The 22305-nt window shown below is 41.8% G+C and overlaps 1 protein-coding gene across 1 annotated transcript; it reads right to left on the bottom strand.

The window, feature by feature from the left end:
- Nucleotides 1-288: 288 nt before the first annotated feature.
- LOC106603284 (CUE domain-containing protein 1) lies at nucleotides 289-21465 on the bottom strand. The gene is made up of 11 exons (XM_082974548.1): nucleotides 21234-21465; nucleotides 12243-13053; nucleotides 10636-10743; nucleotides 9893-10024; nucleotides 9334-9586; nucleotides 8983-9054; nucleotides 8627-8716; nucleotides 8141-8234; nucleotides 7201-7262; nucleotides 6971-7040; nucleotides 289-6848 (listed from the first exon to the last, which is right to left on the bottom strand). Coding segments are annotated over exons 2-11 (1200 nt in total). The 5' UTR covers nucleotides 12561-13053; nucleotides 21234-21465; the 3' UTR covers nucleotides 289-6847.
- Between the last annotated feature and the right edge of the window lie 840 nt (nucleotides 21466-22305).

Genomic DNA, 22305 nt, shown 5'->3' with positions numbered 1-22305 from the left:
CAGTGGCAGTTCTCAGTTAGTGTTGACGTCACTTCCTTTAAATTAGGCATCTAGATACTGAGGCACGAGCCAACTCTGGCAGATCCTTCACTCACACTTAATGAGGAGCAACAGGATACAGAGACAATAGAGGGAAGGGAAAGAATGTTCACTCACAATGTTATATTCTGGGAACTCGTTTTTAAACTACGGAGCATGGGAGCACACACAAAATACATCAGATAGAACTATAGTAGGGCATGTTATATGTTGATTTAACATCTGTCACACAGAAAAAGACCAAGAACACGGGATATAACACAACTGTATTATTCACGTAGCAAACAAAAGCAGTATAAGAAAATATTTGTTTATGAAAGTTATCTTGAAAATGCAAAAGACAGAAGTGTATATTTTCCAATTTTTGGATTGGGTTGAGTAGTAAGAGATTATACTTTACTAGATTAGATAATTTCTCTAGATCTACACCAGCATGTCTCTCACAGATACAAATCAATTGTACAAGTCATAAAAAGCATTAACATCCATTCTTTCTTCAACCTGCATTTGATAACATGAATTGTAATGTAATTGGCTGATAAGTTTACAGCATATATGCTTTTTCAAATAGAAAAATAGAGGAATACAGTATAATGCTTACAATAAGAATCACAAATTAGCATTAGATACATTCTGTCTTCTGATTGGGTTGATGGTGAGTCATTCAGGATAACAAGCCCAAAGATGTGCACTCTAAATGGTTCATGTTTTAATCAACATTGGCTCTATACTGTACATTCATGTAACACACAATCCTTTGGAGGGAGCTACGGTAACATGGAAGAAAATATCATTATGCCAAGTCTCAGGTGCTCCCTGACCAACACACAGGACAATAGAATAATTAAACAATCACACAAACCCAGATAAAACAAATTCTCAGACTGAAATGAAATCCTGGCTTACATAAGAACATGTAACCCTCTAGTTGTGGTATGGCTAGAACATATCCTATTTCCGTGTAACACAATCTATAAAGAGTTGCCAAGTAATCTAGCATTTATAAGTTCACCTTTGTTAAAGTAGAGGGAAGATACAGCAAGACATGGTGATAATTAGGCTTGTGGTCTGATAAGAAGACATTGTCATCTAAATTGCATTTGCTAAAACAGTATTTTCTTCAGGGTAGGACTGATATTGAAAAGTCTTGCCATTTGTACTGAATTGTATTCCAGAAAAGGCCAACAGAGTTGCATCTTTTCTCTCTAGTATAGCTAGAGAATGCAATAACAAAACCAATTATAATTGGTCAAAATAAATCCACCCACAAGGACTATACCATACTAGGCTATGGAACACATAGAATATCAGAACATATCAGAATATTTTCAGCTGTGTTTAATCAGTTGGGGTAAATAGCAGAGAAGAGGGTCAAACACAACAAGAAAATTGCAGCTGAGTAAGATTCCCTGAGCATTGTTTATTTTCTTGTTACATACGGCATATCTCCATAGTTTATGGTAATGACGTCCCCAAGATCATAAATCTTTTAAACCATTTCAATTTATACATATCTAGCTACATACAGTGCATTCAGAAAGTATTCAGCCTCATTCTAAAATGGATTTTTTTTTAAATCAGCAATCTACCCACAATACCCCATAAAGACCAAGCAAAAACAGGTTTTGTGAAATGTTTGCTAATTTATATATTTTTTAAAAGAACAAGAAATACCTTATTTATATAAGTATTCAGACCCTTTGCTATGAGATTCAAAATTGAGCTCTGGTGCATCCTGTTTCCATTGATCATCCTTCAGATGTCTGTTCAACTTGACTGAGTCCACCTGTGGTAAATTCAATTGATTGAACATGATTTGGAAAGGCACACACCTGTTTATATAAGGCCCCACAGTTGACAGTGCATGACAGTGCAAAAACCAAGCCATGAGGTTGAAGGAATTGTCCGTAGAGCTCCAAGACAGGATTGTGTCGAGGTACAGATCTGGGGAAGGGCACTAAAAAAATGTATGCAGCATCGAAGATCCCCAAGAACCCAGTGGCCTCCATTATTCTTAAATGGAAGAAGTTTGGAACCACCAAGACTCTTCCTAGAGCTGGCCGCCCGGCCAAACTGAGCAATCGGGGGAGAAGGGCCTTGATCAGGGAGGTAACCAAGAACCCGATGGACACTGACAGAGCTCCAGAATTCCTCTGTGAAGATGGGAGAACCTTCCAGAAGGACCACCATCTCTGCAGCACTCCACCAATCAGGCCTTTATGGGAGCCTGCAAGCTGACTTCAGTCGCCAGTTGTACAGTGTTTCTTCCGACACATTGGTGCGGCTGGCTTACAGGTTAAGCGAGCAGTATGTCAAGAAGGAGCGGCTTGGCGGAGTCGTGTTTCGGAGGACGCATGGCTCTCGACCTTCGCCACTCCCTAGTCCATACGAGAGTTGCAGTGATGGGACAAGACTGTAACTACCATGCTCCACCAACTGAGCAACATGGGACCTATCACAGCATATTGGATGAATGTCATTCATATTCCATCCAAGAAAATGGTGCCATCTGGTTTGCTTAATATAATGAACTTGAAATGATTTATACTTTTACTTTTGATTACTTAAGTATATTTTAAACCAAATACTTTGAGACTTTTACTCAAGTAGAATTTTACTGGGTGACTGACTTCTACTTGAGTCATATTCTATTAAGGCATCTTTACTTTTACTCCAGTATGACAGTTTGGGACTTTTTCCACAACTGCATGACAGCCCACTTGGAGTTTGCCAAAAGGCACCTAAAGGACTCTCAGACCATGAGAAACAAGATTCTTTGGTCTGATGAAACCAAGATTGAACTCTAGCCTGAAGGCCAAGCGTCACATCTGGAGGAAACCTGGCACCATCCCTACGGTGAAGCATGGTGGTGGCAGCATCATGCTGTGGGGATGTTTTTCAGCGGCATGGACTGGGAGACCAGTCAGGATTGAGGGAAAGATGAACGGAGCAAAGTGCAGAGATCCTTGATGAAAACCTGCTCCAGAGCACTCAGGACCTCAGACTGGGGCAAAGGTTCACCTTCCAACAGGACAACGACCCTAAGCACACAGCCAAGACCACGCAGGAGTGGCTTCGGGACAAGTCTCTGAATGTCCTTGTGTGGCCCAGCCAGAGTCCGGACTTCAACCCTATCGAACATCTCTGGAGAGACCTGATAAAAAGCTGTGCAGTGACGCTCCCCATCCAACCTGACAGAACTTGAGAGGATCTGCAGAGAAGAATGGGAGAAACTACCCAAGTACAGGTGTGTCAAGCTCGTAGCGTCATACCAAAGAAAACCCGAGGCTGAAAAATGTGCTTCAAGTACTGAGTAAAGGGTCCGAATACTTATGTATATGTCATATTTCCGTTTTCAATTTTGTATGAATTTGCTAAAAAAAATAAAAATAAAAATGTTTTTGCTTTGTCATTATGGGGTATTGTGTGTAGATTGAGGTGAAAAAAAAAAACGATTTAATCAATTTTAGAATAAGGCTGCAACGTAACAATGTGGAAAAAGTCAAGGGGTCTGAACATTTTCTGAATGCACTGTATGTGATGCAGACATACAAGTCTAAACCAGTGTGAGTATTATCAGGAAGTACTGATATTGTCAATAAAAAATGATGGAAGTCAAAATAAAAAAACTTCTATCAAGTCTTATTGTTCTCATTTACAGTAGGATAACAAAGCCATTGGATCATTGTGATACAGTTTCGAGCTTCCTTTCCTAAGTAGCTACAAGCAACACAAGAGAAACTACTAACTTCAAATAATATAGATATTTCTTCTTCTTTAAATAACAAAAACATATCACTTGAGTAAAAGTTCTGAGGTGCAAAGAGGTGTACTCAGAGACATAGCAGTGATATTCACCAGCAAGAACACATGTGGTTAAAAAAGACAATTCATTAAGAATGAAAATGGTAGAATATGAAAATTGCAAGCAGAGTTAAACGTGAAAATAAAGCCTCAACTCACAATTGAAGGTCTAACTGCTCTTCTGTTAGCAACAAAGATGTAGGGGCCACAAACAGAAGAAGGAACTTCATAGTGTTTCTAATACTGTACTAAAAAGGTGTATGAGAAACAGTAAATGCATTATTTTATAAACTTACTAAATAGGCATAGGCATGCTAAAGGTGAAAACCCTAGCCACATGGATACTGTTACACTGAAGGTCCAGATTCTGATTCAAACCAGGGCTCTCTGGTTACACTGGAAACAGTATTCCCCTACATTAGTCATCTCTGGGAATATACAGTTGCAGTCAGAAGTTTACATACACCTTAGCCAAATACATTTAAACTCAGTTTTTCACAATTCCTGACATTTAATCTTAGTAAAAATTCCCTGTCTTAGGTCAGATAGGATCACCACTTTATTTTAAGAATGTGAAATGTCAGAATAATAGTAGAGAGAATTATTTATTTCAGCTTTTATTCCTTTCATCACATTCCCAGTGGGTCAGAAGTTTACATACACTCAATTAGTATTTGGTAGCATTGCCTTTAAATTGTTTAACTTGGGTCAAACGTTTTGGGTAGCCTTCCACAAGCTTCACACAATAAGTTGGGTGAATTTTGGCCCATTCCTCCTGACAGAGCTGGTGTAACTGAGACTGAGTCAGGTTTGTAGGCCTCCTTGCTCGCACACGCTTTTTTAGTTCTGCCCACAAATTTTCTATAGGTTTGAGGTCAGGGCTTTGTGATGGCCACTCCAATACCTTGACTTTGTTGTCCTTAAGCCATTTTGCCACAACTTTGGAAGTATGCTCGGGGTGATTGTCCATTTGGAAGACCCATTTGCGTCCAAGCTTTAACTTCCTGACTGATGTCTTGAGATGTTGCTTCAATATATCCACAAAAATGTTCTTCCTCATGATGCCATCTATTTTGTGAAGTGCACCAGTCCCTCCTGCAGTAAAACACCCCCACAACATGATGCCGCCACCCCCCGTGCTTCACGGTTGGGATGGTGTTCTTCAGCTTGCAAGCCTCCCCCTTTTTCCTCCAAACATAACAATGGTCATTATGGCCAAACAGTTTTGTTTTTGTTTCATCAGACCAGAGGACATTTCTCCATAAAGTACGATCTTTGTTCCCATGTGCAGTTGCAAACCGTAGTCTGGCTTTTTTATGGCGGTTTTGGAGCAGTGTCTTCTTCCTTGCTGAACGACCTTTCAAGTTATGTCGATATAGGCTCGTTTTACTGTGGATATAGATACTTTAGTACCTGTTTCCTCCAGCATCTTCACAAGGTCCTTTGCTGTTGTTCTGGGATTGATTTGCAATTTTCGCAACAAAGTACGTTCATCTCTAGGTGACAGAACACGTCTCCTTCCTGAGCGGTATGACGGCTGCGTGGTCCCATGGTGTTTATACTTGTGTACTATTGTTTGTACAGATGAATGTGGTACCTTCAGGCGTTTGGAAATTGCTCCCAAAGATGAACCAGACTTGTGGAGTTCTACAATTGTTTTTCTGAGGTCTTAGCTGATTTCTTTTGATTTTCTCATGATGTCAAGCAAAGAGGCACTGAGTTTTAAGGTAGGCCTTGAAATACATCCACAGGTACACCTCCAATTGACTCGAATGATGTCAATTAGCCTATCAGAAGCTTCTAAAGCCATGACATCATTTTCCAAACTGTTTAAATGCACAGTCAACTTAGTGTATGTAAACTTATGACCCACTGGAATTGTGATACAGTGAATTTAAAGTGAAATAATCTCTCTAAACAATTGTTGGAAAAATGACTTGTGTCATGCACAAAGTAGATGTCCTAACCGACTTGCCAAAACTAATTTGTTAACAAGAAATTTGTGGAGTGGTTGAAAAACAAGTTTTAATGACTCCAACCTAAATGTATGTAAACTTCCGACTTCAACTGTACCATTAGATTAATGGGGAAATTTGCCTATCTGGACCATGTTGTTGGACCTTAAGGCAGACAACTTGGTAGAGAGTATAGTCTCAGATTGGGAGAATATAATTGCATTGGGGGAAGCATAAACTAGAACAATCGCTGTTGCACACAGACAAACTCACATGGGGCCAGAAATGGACTGTTTGAATGTTCCGGAGCTAGACATGGTCATTTCCATTCATATGAGAGTAAAATGCACTAGGGTCCTGAGTCCTATCAGAATCACAACTCCAGCTTTCACTCTGCCTTTACTATATCACCCAGCAATTATCAGGAATAATTAAAATATTTATCGTTTTTCTAATCATAACATTTTTTAATATTCACCATCAATAACAATACATTTTACATATAACTTAAATATTTTTAAAAAGTGCCTAACTAGCTAGTTTGATGATTTGTGAAACATGAAATCAAAAGAGCAATATGCTGCCTTCAAATGCTACTCAAGTGGGAAATACGATGTTCCGACTGGGAAATAAGCACTTGAACAACACTCCCATGTTGGAATTCCAAGAATGAAAGTCGGAGAAGATAGCTAATTTAAGAGTTGTGACGTTTCATCACTGACCTTTCATCTTTTCAGTCATAAGATGATAAAGCAAATGAATGTTCGACGGTGTCAAACTTATCAATGTGGATAATAGCTAGTTTACCATATTGTCAAAGTTAAGCAAGCTAGCCAACTTTATCATTAGCAATGTTAGCCAGCTCATCGCACTAGATGAAATCTCATTGGTTGAAGAATTGCTCTGACTTCTAAAAGAGGACTTACGACTTCATAACTGGGAAATTTCATCTGAAGGTGGTAATATTCCACGGGACTTGGGACAGGCTGGTTCAGGTCAAGAAGGGGGTAGTGTGAGCCATATTGTTCTAGACAAAACTATATGAGAAATCTGTCAAAGAAATAGTTAAGATAATGGTTAGTTGAGGAAATCCAAAAGATGAAAATGTATTGTATTCAAGGTATAGTAATTAGTATGTTTTTTTTTTGTGTGCAGTGTTACTGCTCTCTCACCATGATAACACTTCCTGTTGGGGCACCTCCTCTTCCTGAGGACCTGGTCTCTTGAGCATGCTGTCCTCCTCTGTACAGACACATGAGTTAAGTTCATACAAATTAGCATGTGGACAACATTCACCTCCCAGTTTACAGTTGGACTAGGCCTAAATGAAACAATCATGCCTCATTCGATTCAATTAGGTTTCTTGATTAGAATGATATTAAAACAACATGGATAAATGTACCACTCAGGTGTCCAGCTTCTTCATCTTCCAAGAGGTTGGCAGTGGAGGCAGCATTACCCAGTCTGGTAGAGGATGTTAAGGAGAGTGGCAGACGTTTATACATAATACTAATAATGCCAGTTCAGATTCAAGGCCATGAAAGGACCTCCTAATTCAGCACAGCCCTAATGGTATGAAAATGTATGCACTTACTACTATAAGTCACTCTGGATAAGAGCATCTGCTAAATGACTAAAATGTAAATATGATGAAGCCCAGCATATGACCCGCCAGCTGGATACTAAATGGGACTTTCCCTGGAACTCAAACCGACTGACATCAACAATAGAAACAAAGGCAGATATTACAGCCACTCATCAACATGCAGGGAAGTCTGAGGGATAGTTAATTACCTCTGTACAATGCAAGCACATCTGTTCAGTTCATTTGAACCTCACTGTCACTTCTGGCAAGGACAAAAGATCCATTGGGCAATGACTCCTGAGCATGGAGGCCTGCCAGAGAGAGGATCGTCTTGTAAACCCGACCCTAGGCCAGGGTCTGGTTTCAATGACCTACTCTTTTGGCAACTTCAATAAGGGGGGGAAAAATGTCTGGGGTGGGTCCTCTCAACAAATCACAAGGCAGACATGCCAGAACGTCACGATTCGAAACCAAAGTTTGCAGGCAAAACCTCTGCAAGGGTTTTAATGAAGGTTGTTGATGCAAACTAGCCACTTGCGAAATGCACTCATTAAAAATAACCTCTGTGATCTTTGACTTGCTACTATTTAGTATTTTATTCAAGAGGATATAGTAGTGAGGTAGTTCCTCTATGCCAAAAGAGTCAGTAATTGAAACCAGACCCTAGTCACTATTGCCTAGGGTCGAGTTTGAGACTAGGGAAAGGAGGGGAGGCGATGGGTGGTGGCAGGGACCACTGGTGAAGTGGAAAGGATACAAATGATGTTTCAGGAGGGCTCTCCTTTTCGTTTTTCTTCTTCGGGTGTTTTCAGAGAAGGCTCTAGCGATTTCAAAAAGCTTCTTTCGCGTAGCTGTGAAGGATTACAGGATCAAATAGAGTTTTATAATAATAATAATAATAATAAATAGGGTTTTTTAATTGAATATGATTGTTCTGATTTGTAAAAGCATGTCCATGAATACATCATTATATATTTAAAAAAAACATCTTATTAACATCTCATTCAAGTGCGGAGACGGTAGGAAAGTTGGTTTTCCTCTAGCTTTCTGGAGCACTGACTGTGAAAGGGTCATGTCCTTCAGCATCCATCATTTACAGTTCCATGTACTGCTAGAAGCATGTCATGCTAACTGGACATGCCCAATATGGAAAGTTCTAATTACATTTTGAAGTGATAGAGACACACACATTGAGAAAATGATTTGGTTATGGCCCAGAGAGCGAGAGATTGAGTGTTCTTACATTTGCCCATGTGCTTGAGTTTGTCACGGAACAAGGCGTCATCTGTAACATTGGTGCAGGCCTCCCCAGAGCCTGAGGCACAATTATCTCCTAGAACACAGACAAGCAGCGTGAAATAGACCACGCACAGAGACATGCGAGCACAAGAGAAAGACACACAGGCATGCACACAGAGACACACACAACAACTGAGATGGACAACAAGTCACACTTCCTCTGTGTGCCTTGTAAATAAGGCGTTTCACTGCAGGAGCCCGCTGTACACAGGCCCCGCATGAAGAAACCTGGACCGTTTCAGACTGAGCCAGAACGAGAATGTAGCTAAATGCTATGGAGTGCAGATGAATGATATCTACCTGGAGTGGACGTCCCCATGAAAGCTGGTGAATGATGGGACTTGGATGCCTTTGACTCATACTGCAGCCGATCTAAAAACAGAGGGAGCCGATGTCTCAGCATCAATGGAGTTAAAAGCATGGAGGCATGTAGCCGGAGCTGACAAGCCCTCCTTCATGCACTACTAGAGAAGAGGTGGAGGGAATGAGGAGGAAAGCACTGCCATGACAGAGACCTTCTTTTACTGGCTCTTCATAGCTTGATTGCTAGGGATGAAAGCATAGTGATATCATCCCTAAGTAGTGTATAAGACCTTTGCAAATGATGCAAAAAATGTAAACATTTGTATGCGTTACTAAGTGTGTGCACACCTCTCTCAAGGGCGATGAGGAACTCGCGGTTGCGCTGCAGCTCCCTCATAAACTCCTCGTTCTGCAGGAAGAGGGCTATGCGCTCATCCTCCAAGTACTGCTTCAGCTTCCTCTCCTGGTCCGTCTCCATGCCAACCTGGCCTGCCCTGGCCGCCGCCCCAGCCCCAGGCTCAACCTGCTGCGTCATGGACAACAGGGAGGAAGAGCAGGAGGGCTGGGTCAGACTAGTCGGCGTTAGGCTGCTGTGAGAGCGCTGCAGGAAGGGAGGGACCAGAGAGAACAATGTTAGACGTGTCAAAGTCCTATGTGGAAATGCTTCAGCTTTTAATAAAATTGCACCATGAATTGTAAAATAATATATTTGTTTTTTGGGGGGGTGTACCAGGGAATTGATTGTGTATAAATAGTTGGACTGTATTTTTCTTCATGTGCAGTCTGTTGCAGAGGCTGGTAATTATCCAGCCAGTTGGCCATCAGAGCAGAGCGCCAGGCAGTGGTCTGTAAGTGATGGGAGTGTGGGTTAATGGTCCATTAGGGGCTGACCCATAAATCTACCTACTGGCAGACTGTCCAGCTGCTGAGGCAGGATCCGGAGGAAATCATCAGGGAGGTTGCCTAGTAACGGTGGGTTCCAGTTCCTGTAACTTCCAATCTGCCTTTGACTGGCAGGAGGGTGTGGACCAGGAGGGGGCTGGCAGGGACGGGATTGACTGGCATTAAAGCTGGCACAGAGATGGGAAAGGATATTGTTAGTCCCATCAATGCCATGTTCTATAAGAGTACATATCAATAATGATGTGTTTTGGTCATCTTCAAAGGATCTGTCTAGCATAAACCTGTCTGTTTCTCTTATTTCTTCTCACAGGTTCCCTCCTTGGCACACATAAGATTGTCTACATCTAACAAAAGTGTCACTAGTATTATGTCTACAGATCTACCAAAGTTAGGGTACAGTACAGAACATGGATTTCATAGCTGCTGCAGTAGCATTCATTAGACAGCAGGTGGAGCATTGAATGTATCACGAACCTCTTGGCATTCAAAGCACTCACACCATGAATCGCTGAGCAGCCATATCATGTATTAGATATTGAGAAAGCACCAACGAAGAATATATGCATCTCATCACTCATGTAAATGATGGTATAAGAGAAAATGCATTCATTCATTCACACTATCCCAGCCATCTATCATTCTCCTTTAAGTGATGAAATGAGGTCAGAGCCAGGCAGACAGCCCTGAGCCCTCTCCCTCCCTCCCCTTCTTCTCTTGCCTGGGTGGTGGTGATGCTGTGGGCAGGACCTGATCTGGGTACTTCCTGTCGTAGATGTGCATGTCATAGGAGGGCGGAGAGTAGACCGGCGGGGGCTCCTCGTCTGAGCTGTCCGGCTCCATCGTCCGCTCCAGGATCTACAGGGTCAGAGGTCAGGGGAACCATTGAGAATGTTCTAAAAGGTCTTGAAAATCGTCAGATGGCACATGTGGACACTTCAAAGAGCAGATTAAATGAATGATGAATCTGTATTATAACTACTCATTGGCAATACAGCACAGCATCTCTGCCCTAAATTAGAGGCATTGTGAGCGCTTGGTATTGAGCTGTTTAATTCAACTAGACCAGCAGCACTCTTTGGTTTTTATCCTGTATTTAATAAATAGTTGATTTAAATTAACTTTACTTTTAAAATAACAGTCTAGCATGATAGGTAAAATAGACTGACAGACTGACCAGGTGAATCCAGGTGAAAGCTATGATCCCTTATTGATGTCACTTGTTAAATCCACTTCACTCAGTGTAGATGAAGGGGAGGAGACAGGTTAAAGAAGGTTTTTTAAGCCTTGAGACAAATGAGACATGGATTCTGTATGTGTGCCAATCAGAGCCTGAATGGGCAAGACAAAATATTGAAGTGCCTTTGAATGGGGTGTTTAGGTGCCAGGCACACCGTTTTGTGTCAAGAACTGCAACGCTGCTGGGTTTTTCACGCTCAACAGTTTCACGTGTGTATCAAGAATGGTCCACCACCCAAAGGACATCCAGCCGACTTAACACAACTATGGGAAGAATTGGAGTCAACATGGGCCAGCATCCCTGTGGAACGCTTTCGACATCTTGTAGAGTCCATGCCACGATGAATTGAGGCTGTTCTGAGGGAAGCATTCTTAATGTTTTGTACATTCAGTGTAATTATTAAGTGCAGCTCTTAATCTTCTACTCTTTCTCTCTCAAGTCTTTCAGAATGATTGGGGGAAATAAACAAAACAGTTCATATCCTGTGTGGAGCATGGTGGAATACAGCCAGAGTGGACAAAGGCTAATAAAAACACTAAATACGGTTGGAACTGAGAGACCTGCAGTAATTTAATCAAATACAAAGTGAACAGCTGCCAGTCCAATATTGCACTTGATACAATCTTGTTACTACTCAGCAAGAGTGTATCAAGAGTGTATGTATCAGCACCAAGGGAGTTCCACAGGAATGGCTAGTCTTGGCTGTCCACAACAGTCACCCCATTGCACGAGAGACCACAAAGTGTGTACCTCTAGCTATTGTCAAGCTTTTGAAGATCACTTTAGGCAGCTTATCAAAGCTTTCTGTCCACAATAGCAGTGCATATTTACATGCCCTTCAGAGAAATGCATGTCACCCACTACAAAAGCATATTAAGAGCAACATTAAACATACTTTTCCCTCCCCAAGAACAACCATCTGGTTTGAACAGGCAAAACACAGTGAAATAAGGTGTGTGAATGAATAACCCCTATTGGGTGAAAAAGTAGCTGACAACCTTGACATACATTTCATGATATGCTATGGTCTCAGACTGTCTTAGGTTGTGTTGATTTAGTTCTCTCTGGGCTACTCACTAGTTCTCGTACCAGCGCCCCTGCCCCCATGCAGACGTACCTCAGGGGGGATGCTGTCCTCTGAGTCGGAGCTGTCGTCAGAGCCGTGTCTGTCCAGGCTCATCTGGAGCAGCTGGTCGATAGTGGAGTCCACGGCTCCGTGGTTGGCCCGCAGCACACACTCTATCACCTCCTGCTCCATGCTGGGGAACATAGTCCTGAAGTCCTCCATAGCCTGGTTGAACTCCAGACGCCGCACCGTTCGGCCACCCCCACCGGGATTACTGTTGTTGAGTTCAGCTGGGACTGGGCTGTCACTGTGCGACGCCACGTCACCATGGTTACCACTGCTGCGGCGGCGGAACAGGCTGGTCATCATCCAGAGTGCCTCCAGCCTCCGCACGGCGCCCCTCCTCCGCGCCGGCCACAGCACCCGAGAAATGGTGGCTCCTGGTCCCTGGACGGTGGGTGCCCACCGCCTGCCTGGCTCAACCCTGGCCTGCTGCTTCAACTGTGCCTTTCTACCTCAGGGCCCTCAGTGCTCGGCCCCGTTATCCTCTCATCATCACAACACCACCACAGAAAGCCATTCTCTCTTCTCCTCTGGTTTTGACCCAGCTGCATCCAATGCTGTGAGGATGTGGTGGCTGGTCTCCCCAGGCAGTGTGTGGAAGACACAGCGCTATGTTCTCTCTGAGCAGAGGTGGACTAGATGTGTCCTCTCTGAGCAGAGGTGGACTAGATGTGTCCTCTCTGAGCAGAGGTGGACTAGATGTGTCCTCTCTGAGCAGAGGTGGACTAGATGTGTCCTCTCTGAGTAGAGGTGGACTAGATGTGTCCTAACACTTCCAACCCACACATCCCTTCAGCACCTGCAGTGTCGGGAACAGGAACAGAATGAAGCAGACAGGCATCAACACAATGAGCAGCGGTGCAAATGGAGAAGTTCCACTCGAGCAATAGTGTGTCCAAGGAGGTTATAAAAAGATAAGGCTACACATTTTTCGAAGACACACACACACACACAGAGAGAGAGAGAGAGAAGGCGGCGTTACAATAGCGAAGGTGCATAAAGATGGCAGCCCCCATGTTCTTATCACAAATGCCTCATTTGCTAAGTTCGCCGTACTGTACAATGCTGTTACTTTATTTTTTTGCGTCGGCATTAGCACAGTATACATGATCCCAATACTAGCTCCAAGACAGCGGCAATTTCAAAAAAACGAATAAGTAGATTGTGCTGATTCATTGGCACATTGAACCATGTCGAGTGTGTAGTTTGCAAATTCATAGTGCTCAAACAATGTCATCATATTTCAATTTCTCCATCTTTTTTCTCCAATCAGCTGGGTCCCTCTCAGGCGGAGTCGCTGTCGGAATGCATTACTTTCCCGACCTCGACACTCTAGGCGTCTGCATTCCCACGGCAACGCTTGTGTCCCCAGGCACCAGAATAGAGTCAGCCAGTGCCAGGGAAGGGCAGAGGCACCACCCGCTGCCAACTGCATCGTGACCCAGAGGGCCGATACATGCGCCGCCTAAGTAGGTTACAGGAGCTGAATTAATCAGGCTGCCACTGAGTCAACACTCCACACCACCATGCAGCAGTTTGTTTCCCAGGCCAGGCGGTGTGACTATGAAGCCAGCCTAGCCCAGCAGCGCCTCATCACAGTCAGTCAGTAGGCATTAGACAGTGTCAGATTAGGGATAATAAGAGTTCGCAGAGGCACTGGATCAAGTTCTGTTTAAATGCTAGTAGGGTCTGAGACTTAGACCAGGTGGTGGAAGTGAACCTGGTACACCACTGCTGCATTAGAGCACAAGGAGAGCAGGGAGATTGTCCCATAACCCTGCTCTAGATCGTACTGCCCTGACAGGGGAGGTCATTTGAAAACATAATGGAGCACTCAGAATGAAATAGGGCAGTGTGACGTGAACCTGTGAATCACAGTGCTGCACCAAGGACACACTGCTCTGCACTGGCCTATGGATTGCCTGCTAACAGTTCTAAGAGTTTCTTCTAAAAAAAAACTTTTCTAGATGTCATGGCACGCCATTACCAAATGATCTGATACAGAGAAGTGCCACAGTTCAGCAGAGGCCAGACACTGAACATACAAACATACTATCTTTACATTCCTACTTTCCATTCAGCATAATTTATGTTAAACTGAACTGACTGAAAGACAGGGTTGACTGACAGCAACAGATTCACAAGCAGAATCACTGGTCAAGCTCTTCTTCCAGATACTTATCTGGGATAAAATAGGCCCAATCCAGCATCCTGCAGGCAGACATCAATTGAAGCCAGTGAGCTGTCTGGGGGGTCAGGAGCCCTTGGTGTGAAATCAATCATCTCAGACGTGGCTGAATGATATTTCCCCACACACCGATTCCTCACTTTTCACTATTCAACACTAATCTGAACCTAGCGCCCAGCTATATTTAGCACCACAATCCACCACAGCTCTTTGTCCTCATGTAGGCTACTGTAGCTGCTTACCGATATGGGAGCCAGGGGAGGACTGCTTTGCTCTTGTGAATTACATGCAGCATAGGGCTTGCTTACGTCACCAATAACTAATGCCTGCTGGTTTAGGCCCTGAGCTGATTACAGATAGGGCCTACCGGTAGAAGACAAAGGACTGTTTGATAAATCTCTGTGATGAAAGACAGACACAATGGACAACATGTGGTGATAGATGGGCCTACACAAATATTATCTTTGGTTAGCTAGGCCTAGTCTAGATGTTTTGGACTTAGCCAATCAATATGAAAAGAGGGGATCTCTTACAGGAACCTCAAAACCCTCCTCCTGAGGTAAGGTATCATGGTATACTTTGTTAGCAGTATGGCCTCCACTCCGGCAGTGAATAACTCATTAGGACTATGATTCTCCCCCTTCCATTCTAATTGTTACACAATCCAGGTGTAGAAAGCTCTTAGAGACTTACCCAGAAAGACTCACAGCTGTAATCACTGCCAAAGGTGCTTCTACGAAGTATTGACTCATGTGTGAATATTATGTACATTAAATAACTGTATAATACATTTGCAAACATTTCTTTGTTTTTATCATGTATTGTTGTGTAGATGGGTGAGAAAAATACATTTTGAATTCAGGATGTAACAACAAAATGTGGAATAAGTCAAGGCGTATTAATACTTTCTGAAGGCACTTATTGAAAATCATACCGTCTGTATATCAAAATAGCCCGGTATACGGTATAGACAGTATATCGCCCAAGCTTAGCACAGTTCACAGTTCCATGATTAGTGAGGATTATTAGGACAGATTCATAGGAATACTGTTAAACCCCTACTGTACACTTTTCTCACCTTCCAATATTTCATGGGTTGAACAATTGAATATGGCAACTTCTAGGATGAATCAAACCACTATTTGTATTCACCAATATAGTGTACAAAACATTAGAAAAATGCTAACCTCCCTTGTTATTGTAATGGTGAGATGGGATTATGTCTTCGGGGTATGATATTTGTGCGTCTAACTTTCTCACTCATTTTATTCACAATTAATTCTGGACTATCTGTAATCATGGTAGCATCCACATTAAATGGAGAAGTGTTTAGAAACATATTCTATTCTTATTTACAATAAAAGTGACTCCAAAAGGACACAATACATTATTGGGCACAAAAAAATCTGAAACACAACCAAAACAAACAGCATGTGTATTAAAGTAGTCAAAAGTTTAGTGTTTGGTCCCATATTCCTAGCACGCAGTGATTACATCAAGCTTGTGACTCTACAAACTTGTTGGATGCATTTAAGTGAATTTGTCCCAATACATTTGGTCCCCTAAAATGGGGGGACAATACGCAAAAAGTGCTGTAATTTCTAAACGTTTCACACGATATGGATGAAAATACCCTGCACTGTAACCTCAGTCATTGTATCATTTCAAATCCAAAGTGCTGGAGTAGAGAGCCAAAAAAAAAACGTGTCACTGTCCCAATACTTTTGGAGCTCACTGTATTTAGTGTGTAAATGCTTTCCAAACATGTTTTTTTATTATTCATATATATTTTCCTTACCCTAAATAATATACATGATCAGTGTTTTTTTTTATTTTATTTTTTTATCTACCAATTGATGCTGAACATTTCATGAATATTAGGGCTGTGACGATACCAGTATCCCAATATTTCTTTCATGGAAAAAATGAAAACACTGGTCCTCTAAAAACCTGCTGTATGTAAAAGATTGTGTTCTATAGGTTGGAAAATAAATACGTGTGACTCTAGATGACAACATCATCCAGAGTCAAGCCACTCGCCTCCAGAGGTTTGCATTGTCTACATCAGTGGTCGCCAACCGGTCAATCTCCAAATATTTCTGTAGAAAAGCCAACGAACGATAAAGGCTTGCGCTCCATCTTTAAAATCGTGTTGAGCTGTTGCCGGTAGGTGCACTCGATTGAAAAGTCCTGCGCACCGGGTAAGCAAAGTGTTCCCATGAGACAAACTACGCCTACCCGGTGGACCAGCAAATCTGTGACTAAATCGAGTGCACCTACTGCGCTGCCCAATCGGATAGGTCAAATCACCGTGGCTACAGAGCTTCCATGACCCTGGCCACAGCCAAGTTTAATAGGCTACTAACCTACGTAAGATGTAATAACTTTTAAAACCATGCCACAGAGAGACTGTCAACGAATACAGCAAAGAGCTGCTGTTTTTATGAGGGAGTTCATGTTTAAGTGCATATTCAGCACTGTCACTGTTTTTATTCAACACTATTACAAAACGCGCTTCTCCGTACTTCTGCTCGGGCTGCAGCTACAATGAATGAGTAGTCAAGTATCAATATCCCTACGTTTTATTATTATTAGCTGCTCGTCGTGTCGATTTTAATATTAAGGAATATTTAACTTTCTCTGGTCATAGGAACAACATGAATGTGTGCATGAGGCAGATGTGGTGCGACTCGAGTTTCGCCATCAGGTGGAAGACGGTGTCCCCTCTCTGGTCAGCCTCACCAAAGGGACGGTGAGAGGCGGTTGGGAAAAATAGTTTTGAACGGTCAATCAACTCGGAATTCCAAGTCGGAAACTCGGGCATCTTTCTAGAGCTTCGACCTGAAGATGATTTGACCTCGTTGACCATCAGATGCAGGTACCATCAGTCCAGTAAAATAAAAAAGCTAATTATTTAAATTCATCATAAAGCTCCACAGTGCCTCACTAAAGCAACTGATCTATTTTGTTTTCAAAGCTCGAGTTTTGAAATATAATATGGTCCGATTAACAATATTGGCAGGCCAATCATATAGCCAATATGCTGTGATAATGTATTAGGCCTACTGCCCAAACCTCATTCCTACAAAACTGTTTGTGTGGGTTAATGTAAAAAAAAAATATCTGAGCAGTAGATCTCAGCTTGCTTTTTGACTGCGAAAGTGATCTTGACTCAGAAAAGGTTGGTGATCACTGGTCTACATCTTAATGTATGCAGTCTACTGTCAAAAATAGATGAGATTTGCTTGCTCGCCAGAAAGAGAAAACTTCCTAATTACCCGAAAGGACAGAAATCGGAGAGGAGGGGATGTGTACATCTATGTCAGAGCGGATATTAGTTTTAACATGAGAACTGATTTAAACCATGGAAGCAGTTTGGCTAGATATATTATTACCTAAGAGCAAACCAATTTTGGTAGGGGCTCTGTATAGACCTCCAGACCAGAGTGACTTTAATGAGATCCTTCAAATATATGTACTGCATACTGTGACTTTCTTAACTCTGGAGTGATTCTACTGGGTGATGTAAATACTGAGCTTCCCCCTGTATAAGGCCTTGTCTAACTTTTGCAACACGTTGACTCAATGAGCACACAAGAATCTGTGATACTAGTCAGACTGCCATTGATGTCATTATGGTATCAGATAATCACAAGATATCCCAAAGTGGTGTAATTGCATTTGGAATAACTGACCATTTCTTTATACACTGCACTAGGAAAGTGAGAGAAAGAAATCTGGTAAATTGTCACAATACCATTAGGCCCAGATCCCTCAAAAACTATGACAAAGAACAATTTAATAAACTGCTAGGACATGAAAACTGGTCTGATGTTATGGAAAGTGAGGAAGTTGAAAGAGCATGGACACTCTTCCAAGGTAGATTTCTCAGTACTGTGGTCAAGCTGGCACCCTTAAAAAGAACAGAACCTGGATGAGTAGGGAAATCCGTAATTCCATCACCATGAGAAACAATGCTCTAAACGATTTCAAGAGGTCAAAATTGCAAGATTCCTTCACTCAAAACAAACCCTTAAAGGAATACAGTACAAAGGCTGGTTGACGAAGCGAAACAGTCCTTCTAGAAGAGCAAGATCCAGGACAATAAAAACGACCCCAGGGAGCTCTGGAAGACTCAAGGATCTAGGCACTTGGAACAAGCCAAAAACAGTCAAACAGCATTGGACTGAACATAAATGGTACTGTGACCTTTGACAGAGTTCAGGTGGCTGATCATTTTAATGAATTGTTCACCACCATTGCCAGCAACCATGTTGGTCAACTCCAAGAATGCTCTGGCACCCTTGGAAACCATCCTATTCAAACCTATTACTCAGCCAAGGGCATCTCCGAAGGACAATTTTGATTTTTCCAGGTTTCAACCTCAGATGTTTCAAAGACTTAAAGATCTTAACAAATAGAAAGCCACAGGACTGGATAACATCCCGGCTAGATTTCTGAGTGATGCTGCTAATCGTATTGGACCTTATGAAACACATTTTTCCATTCAACTGTTCCTTCATACAATAAATCTTGAGTGTGTTGTCAAAGGTTTTAGGATCTGTGAACAGATCCTAAAGTACATTGATGACCATAACATTGTATATGACCTTCAGTCCGGTTTTAGACAGTCCTATTCTACCGACACATGCTTACTATACTTGACAGATTTGATCAAGCAAGAAATTGACAAGGGCAACTTCTGTGATATGGTAATGGTTGACCTACAAAAAGCATTTGATACTGTGAACCATGATATTTTTGCTGCACAAACTGCAATTGGTTTTGGCACCAACTCCTTATTATGGGTGAATTCATACCTAACTGATGTGTATGTGGGTGTGACACTGTCTGATGCTAATGAGATAAACTGTGGTGTACCCCAGGGGAGCATTTTGGGGCCTTTGCTTTTTTGCTCTAAATAAATGACATGGACTCTGCCTGTTCATGCCCTGTTCCTGTATGCAGATGATTCTGCCCTCTTGGTTTCACATAAGAATAAGGAGACTGTTGAAAAGACACTAAGCAGTGCCACTATGACTATGCTTGCATCTCAAGGTTCAGTGGCATAACAAAACATCTGAAGGACAAACTTCAAAACAAACTAATGAGAATTATACTCATGCTCAGCCCTCGGACGTACATTGGTCCTAATAATTTCAGGGAAGTGAACTGGCTTCCAGTTGATCTCAGGGTGGTGCAGATTAAACTGTTGATGGTTTTTAAAGTTATACATGACCTTGCCCCCAGTTACCTGTCTGGTTATTTTAATTTCATTAGACTCTCTCATAGCCATCACACCAGAACCAGTGTAGCCAATATCAGATCACTGCGCTATAGGAGCATGACTCTTTCCTTAACACTGGTGCAGAGGAGTGGAATGGTGTACCAAACCATATAAAATCCATCCCTACGCCAGGAAGTTCGAAGATAAACCTGAAGAAATTATTTATGGGTAAAATTCTTTAAAAATGGCACATGCTTAAAGAAAGTATACTTGTTTCAATGAATGTTACTTGGTAATCTGTTTTATTACTTTTCTGGTTTCTTCCCTATTGATGAGATGTATTTTGTTTTCATGTTATAATCTTGGGTATATTTCGTTTTTATGTATTTTCATGAGGAGCACAATGGAATACATGTTTAAACTTTGTGTCATCCTCAATGAGTTTAATGGCATTGTACAAAATCCACATGTGGTTCTATGGTGTTAAAACTGTCAAATAAATCGAACAAAAATACTTAGTTTCCAACATTAGGTTTGTTTTCTTAAAGAAGTTAAATCCCCTTCGTGTTTTGTTTCCTTGCCACAATACTAATGAGTATCGTGATACTAGTATCGTCCCAGCCCTAACAAATATAAGCGTATTTACACAGCTTTCTTTCATTGATCCCTAATAGTTTCTATGTGAGAATTGCCAGTATAATCTTAGAAACCAACAAAAAAATTGGTCTACACTGGCATGGTATCGCCCTGTGATCTTGTGCACTAACAGGCACATCCAGAGCCGTAGTGTAAATATATAGCTCTGGGAAAATTATAAAAGGCTACTACATTCAAATATTTATATAGTGCTTTTCTGAAACACAATGTATTACAATAATACGATAGGCAGGGGGGAATGACAAATCTGCTAACCAGAGATAACGTGATAAATAGGTGATTGTAGCATGCAGATGCACCTGCCATTAAAACAGAATTGACCCCAGCCATTGACACCTGAGCCAGGAGACCCTGGGGGCCTTGGTGGGCAGCATAAGATCAAAGACCCTGCGATTGCTCCTGCCCGTGGTGCACCCAGCTATGTGGCTAGTGAAGCACGGTTAGTACTATCTAGAATCCTTGGGATGTCCATACCCTGACCTTAACGCTCTTAAATTTCAACTTCAGTGGGGCGACGTCAAGAGTCCCTGATTGCAAGTAATTAGTGCCGTGGACCAGTGAAGTACGCGACTTCTCATCCCCCCGCTTTACCGGACAGGCTAGCTGGTTGGTTATCTTCTAGCTAGCTGACGAGTTAACAGATTATTTTTTACAGGTTTGCATGTTGCTGCATGCTATCTATAAGATACCTAACATTGAATAGCGTATTAGTATTTAAAACATAAAGCGACACATTTGAACGTTTGCGCAATTGAAATGTAGCTACCGTAATGCTTTACTAGCATCTTTGACGTGTGAAATGTAAACCCCCTTACCAGGTGAAGAGCGGACGAACATCTGAAGCTAGAAAAATGACGTTAGCCACCCCGTTCCTATTATCAACATTAAAAAATAATGCTTGGTTTACCCGAGGCTCGAGGGTCAACGTTGACAAAAAGTGGTGTTTTCTCTTGGCGCAAGTTGTAGTTGCGACCGAATGCTGTGCTGTCATCCATTGACTGATGTCCTGACCGTGACCGGTGTCGTCTCCCTCTTAACGCCTCTACGACCGTCAAGCCATCACACGCAAATTCAGTTGGACGCGGATAGCCTTGCTTGACCATGTATTTGGGCTTCAGACAGATGGCACAAGAGAGGAGCCTAGCGGAGAAATGTGAGAATTGCACATAGGGCAACAAAGATACTTTTATCAGTTAGGACAGGGTCTTCTTTATTACATTTTTGTAAGTATGTTTGGATAGGGGAAAACGGCAATTATGCAATCTACGTCCTACTTGATTTTATGTATATATAAAAAATAAGAAGCATAGCAAAATTGTAATAGCCATATTTTTGCTGTTCTATGTTATTAACTGGTGTTATATGTTAATTCATAATAGATTCACTACAAAATAGTTGTATTCATTCTCTTTTGGAGAGGAGACGGACAAAAGGCTCTAAACAAAAAAACATCTGCTTCCTTCTTGCCACGCTTGTTTTTCATTTAGGGTACTCTCACAATTCAATTTAAACTGAGCCTCTAAGAATGGTCACACTTGAATGAAATTGGGTTTTCGGTTGGGTAAGTTATGACAGGCTCTCAGATAAATATCAAGAACGTTTAAAGCAATAAAACCCTAATTTAATTTTAGCTGTTGATGGTCAGCTGAGATAGCATAATACTGCAGAATGTTGGCCTACATATCAGTCTACTGAATAGACTAACCAAATAATGTAGATATTTTCTAAATGAAAACAATATTTAAGACTAATCTCCTTTTCTCTTCAAATATTTTACCATTTTAAATAGGGAGCATCATCTAGCCACCTTGAACTGTGTACACATCAAATAAGGATCAGCTGAAAAGGAGGGGGCAATTGACATTGGACCTGAATAAAACAAACAGCACATCAGTAGTAATTTATTCTGCAGCAGGCAATAAAGACTGGAAAGGTCATTCACGTGTCATCAGTAACTCAATAGAGCAGCTATGTGGCGG

This window comes from Salmo salar, chromosome 04, assembly GCF_965601325.2.
Source record: "Salmo salar chromosome 04, fSalSal1, whole genome shotgun sequence".
Classification (NCBI taxonomy): Eukaryota; Metazoa; Chordata; class Actinopteri; order Salmoniformes; family Salmonidae; genus Salmo; species Salmo salar.
Note: the sequence above shows the minus strand (reverse complement) of the source record. Positions and strands in the feature narration are given on the sequence as shown.

Excerpts from the sequence above, each read along its gene's own strand:
- LOC106603284 (XM_082974548.1), bottom strand. The coding sequence starts at position 12,560 with ATGATGACCAGCCTGTTCCGCCGCCGCAGCAGTGGTAACCATGGTGAC. Across the intron at positions 10,025-10,635 it reads ACAGGAAGTACCCAGATCAG|CCCCCTCCTGGTCCACACCC; the intron begins GTCCTGCCCACA and ends CGTCCCTGCCAG. Across the intron at positions 8,235-8,626 it reads ACTCAAGCACATGGGCAAAT|CTACGCGAAAGAAGCTTTTT; the intron begins GTAAGAACACTC and ends AATCCTTCACAG.